At 61.8% G+C, this 2,432-nt stretch overlaps 1 protein-coding gene across 1 annotated transcript; it reads right to left on the reverse strand.

Annotated features, from left to right (window-relative positions):
- Window positions 1–294: 294 nt before the first annotated feature.
- Window positions 295–1,865, reverse strand: MAZ (MYC associated zinc finger protein; the record flags this gene model as incomplete). Its single annotated transcript, XM_042894132.1, has 2 exons — window positions 295–412; window positions 1,140–1,865. Coding segments are annotated over 2 exons (835 nt in total), but the record flags the coding sequence as incomplete, so codon positions are not given.
- Window positions 1,866–2,432: the final 567 nt, after the last annotated feature.

Genomic DNA, 2,432 nt, shown 5'->3' on the forward strand with positions numbered 1-2,432 from the left:
GCTACATGGGGCTGGGGGCATCTGTGGGGCCTCTATGTGGGGCTGGGATGGGGCTGGGAGCTGCCATGTGGGGCTGGGATGGGGCTGGGGGCTGTTATGTGGGGCTGGGGGCTGCTAAAGGGTCCCTATGTGGGGCTGGGGGCATCTATGTGGCTTCTATGTGGGGCTGGGATGGGGCTGGGTGTACCTATGGGGCTGCCATGTGGGGCTGGGGGGGGCTGGGGGCTGCTATGGGGCCCCTACATGATGTTGGGATGGGCTTGGGGCTATCTATGGGGCAGCTATGGGGTCTCTATGGGGCAGCTATAGGGCAGCTATGGGGTCTCTATCTCTATGGGGCAGCCATACCTGGCACTTGAAGGGCCGCTCGGTCGAGTGCACCTGGCGCACGTGGCTGTTGAGGTGATCGGGGCTGAGGAGAGCAGAAATTGGGTGAAAAAAGGGTAGAAATGGGGCAAAGGGAAGCAGGAAGGGGGGGGGGGGAAGAAAAGGGGAAAAATGGGGGGAAAATGAACGGAATTTGGGGGGAAAAGGAGAAAGAAATGGGGAGTTTGGGCAAAATGGGGGGAGAGCGATGGGAGCCAGGGAAAAGAATGAGGATCATAGAGACTGAGGGGGAGAAAGGCAAAGGAGTGCAGGGATCATAGAGACTGAGTGCTAGAAGGGCCGGAAGGGATGAAAGGAGAGCAGGGATCATAGAGACTGAGGGTGAGAAGGACCGGGAGGGATCAAACGAGGGCAGGGATGATAGAGACTGAGTGCTAGAAGGGCAAAAGAGGGCAGGGATGATAGAGACTGAGTGCCAGAAGGGCCGGAAGGGTTTAAGGGAAGGTAGGGATCATAGAGACTGAGTGCCAGAAAGGATTAAAGGAAAGTAGAGATCAGAGACTAAGTGTGAGAAGGACTGGAAGAGATCAAAGGAGAGCGAGGATCATAGAGACTGAGTGCTAGAAGGGCCGGAAGGAATGATGGGGAGGGATCATAGAGACTAAGCGCTAGAAGGGCAAAAAGGGAGACAAAGGAGGGCAGGAATCATAGAGACTGAGTGTGAGAAGGACCGGGAGGGATCACACGAGAGCAGGGACCATAGAGACTGAGTGCTAGAAGGGCAAAAGAGGAAACGGATGATAGAGACTGACCGCGAGAAGGCCTTGGGGCAGTGCGCACAGGCGTAGGGGCGGTGCACGGCGCCCTGGTGGCCGCGCAGGTGGTGCCCCATGCGGTCCTTCCGCTTGAATCGCTGCTGACACACCGGGCACTGGAACGGCCGCTCGTCCGAATGGGCCAAACGGTGCCTCCGCAGGTGATAAACGTCACGGAAAGCTTTGCCGCAAGCTTCGCACGCGTGGCTCTTCCGTTTGCGGGCGCTTCCGGCGCCGCTTCCGGTCGTGCCGTCCGACAGCGCCCCCATGAGGATGGGAGGACTGGAAGCCGCGCTGCCGTCCGGGAGCAAGGAGACGGCGGCGGCGCTCGAGCCTTGCGGCAGCGCCCCCATGAGGGCCGGAGGCCTGGCGCCGTGCGTGGCTTGATGGCGCCGCAGGTTGTAACCGTTCTTGAACTCTTTGGCGCATTGAGCGCATACGTAGGGCCCTTTGCTTTTAGACTTCCGGGTCGGAGGGGTCGCTTCCGGCGCTTGAGGGAGGGGGACTTCCGGTGGTGGAACGGGTGCTTCCGGTGGGGGCGGGGCGGGTTTTAAAGCGCCCGGATCGACGGTGGAAGCGGCGGCGGCGGCGGGGGAGGGGTCGGGAAGCAGCGGGGGGAGCAGCTCCGATGGGGGGAGGGCGTCAGGGGGCGGGGCCACCGCGGAGGGCGGGGCCGGCTGGAGGGAAACGCCCGTTGGTTGGCTGCGGCGCGAGTCCCGCCCGCTCGGGGAACAGACCAATCACAGGCCAGCACCCGCCACCCAATGGAATAGCAACGCCCTAAGCCCCGCCCACCCCCGGCTAAGAGCGCTCAAAATTCACGCCCCCCAGTGATAGGCAACCCGTTAGCCCCGCCCACTCGGGGAACAGGCCAATCGCAGGCCAGCACCTGCAAACGAATACAACAGGAACGCCATAAGCCCCGCCTACCTCCGCCTCAGACCACGCGCACCAGAAAAAGCCACGCCCTCAGAGGAGAGCAACCCCCTAAGCCCCGCCCACTGAAAGCACTGACCAATCACAGACCCCAACAAAGCCCCGCCCACTGCAGGCAGTGACAAATCTTTGGCCCCGCCCCCAGCAGCAAGCAGCCTTTTAAACCCCGCGTTCTCTTGGCTCTGACCAATCACAGGCTACATCAAGCACAAAGCCACGCCCACGAGCTATAGGCACTCCCACAAGCTCCGCCCATTCGGTGGCCACGCCCCCACAAGCAAGAATCACACAAGCCCCGCCCACTGCAAGCCCTGACCAATCACAGGCCACGCCCTCCAGAAAGCCACGCCCCCC

Source organism: Lagopus leucura, unplaced genomic scaffold (genome assembly GCF_019238085.1).
Source record: "Lagopus leucura isolate 7727_CA_CO unplaced genomic scaffold, USGS_WTPT01 26894-0_obj-0_obj, whole genome shotgun sequence".
NCBI classification, from domain to species: Eukaryota; Metazoa; Chordata; class Aves; order Galliformes; family Phasianidae; genus Lagopus; species Lagopus leucura.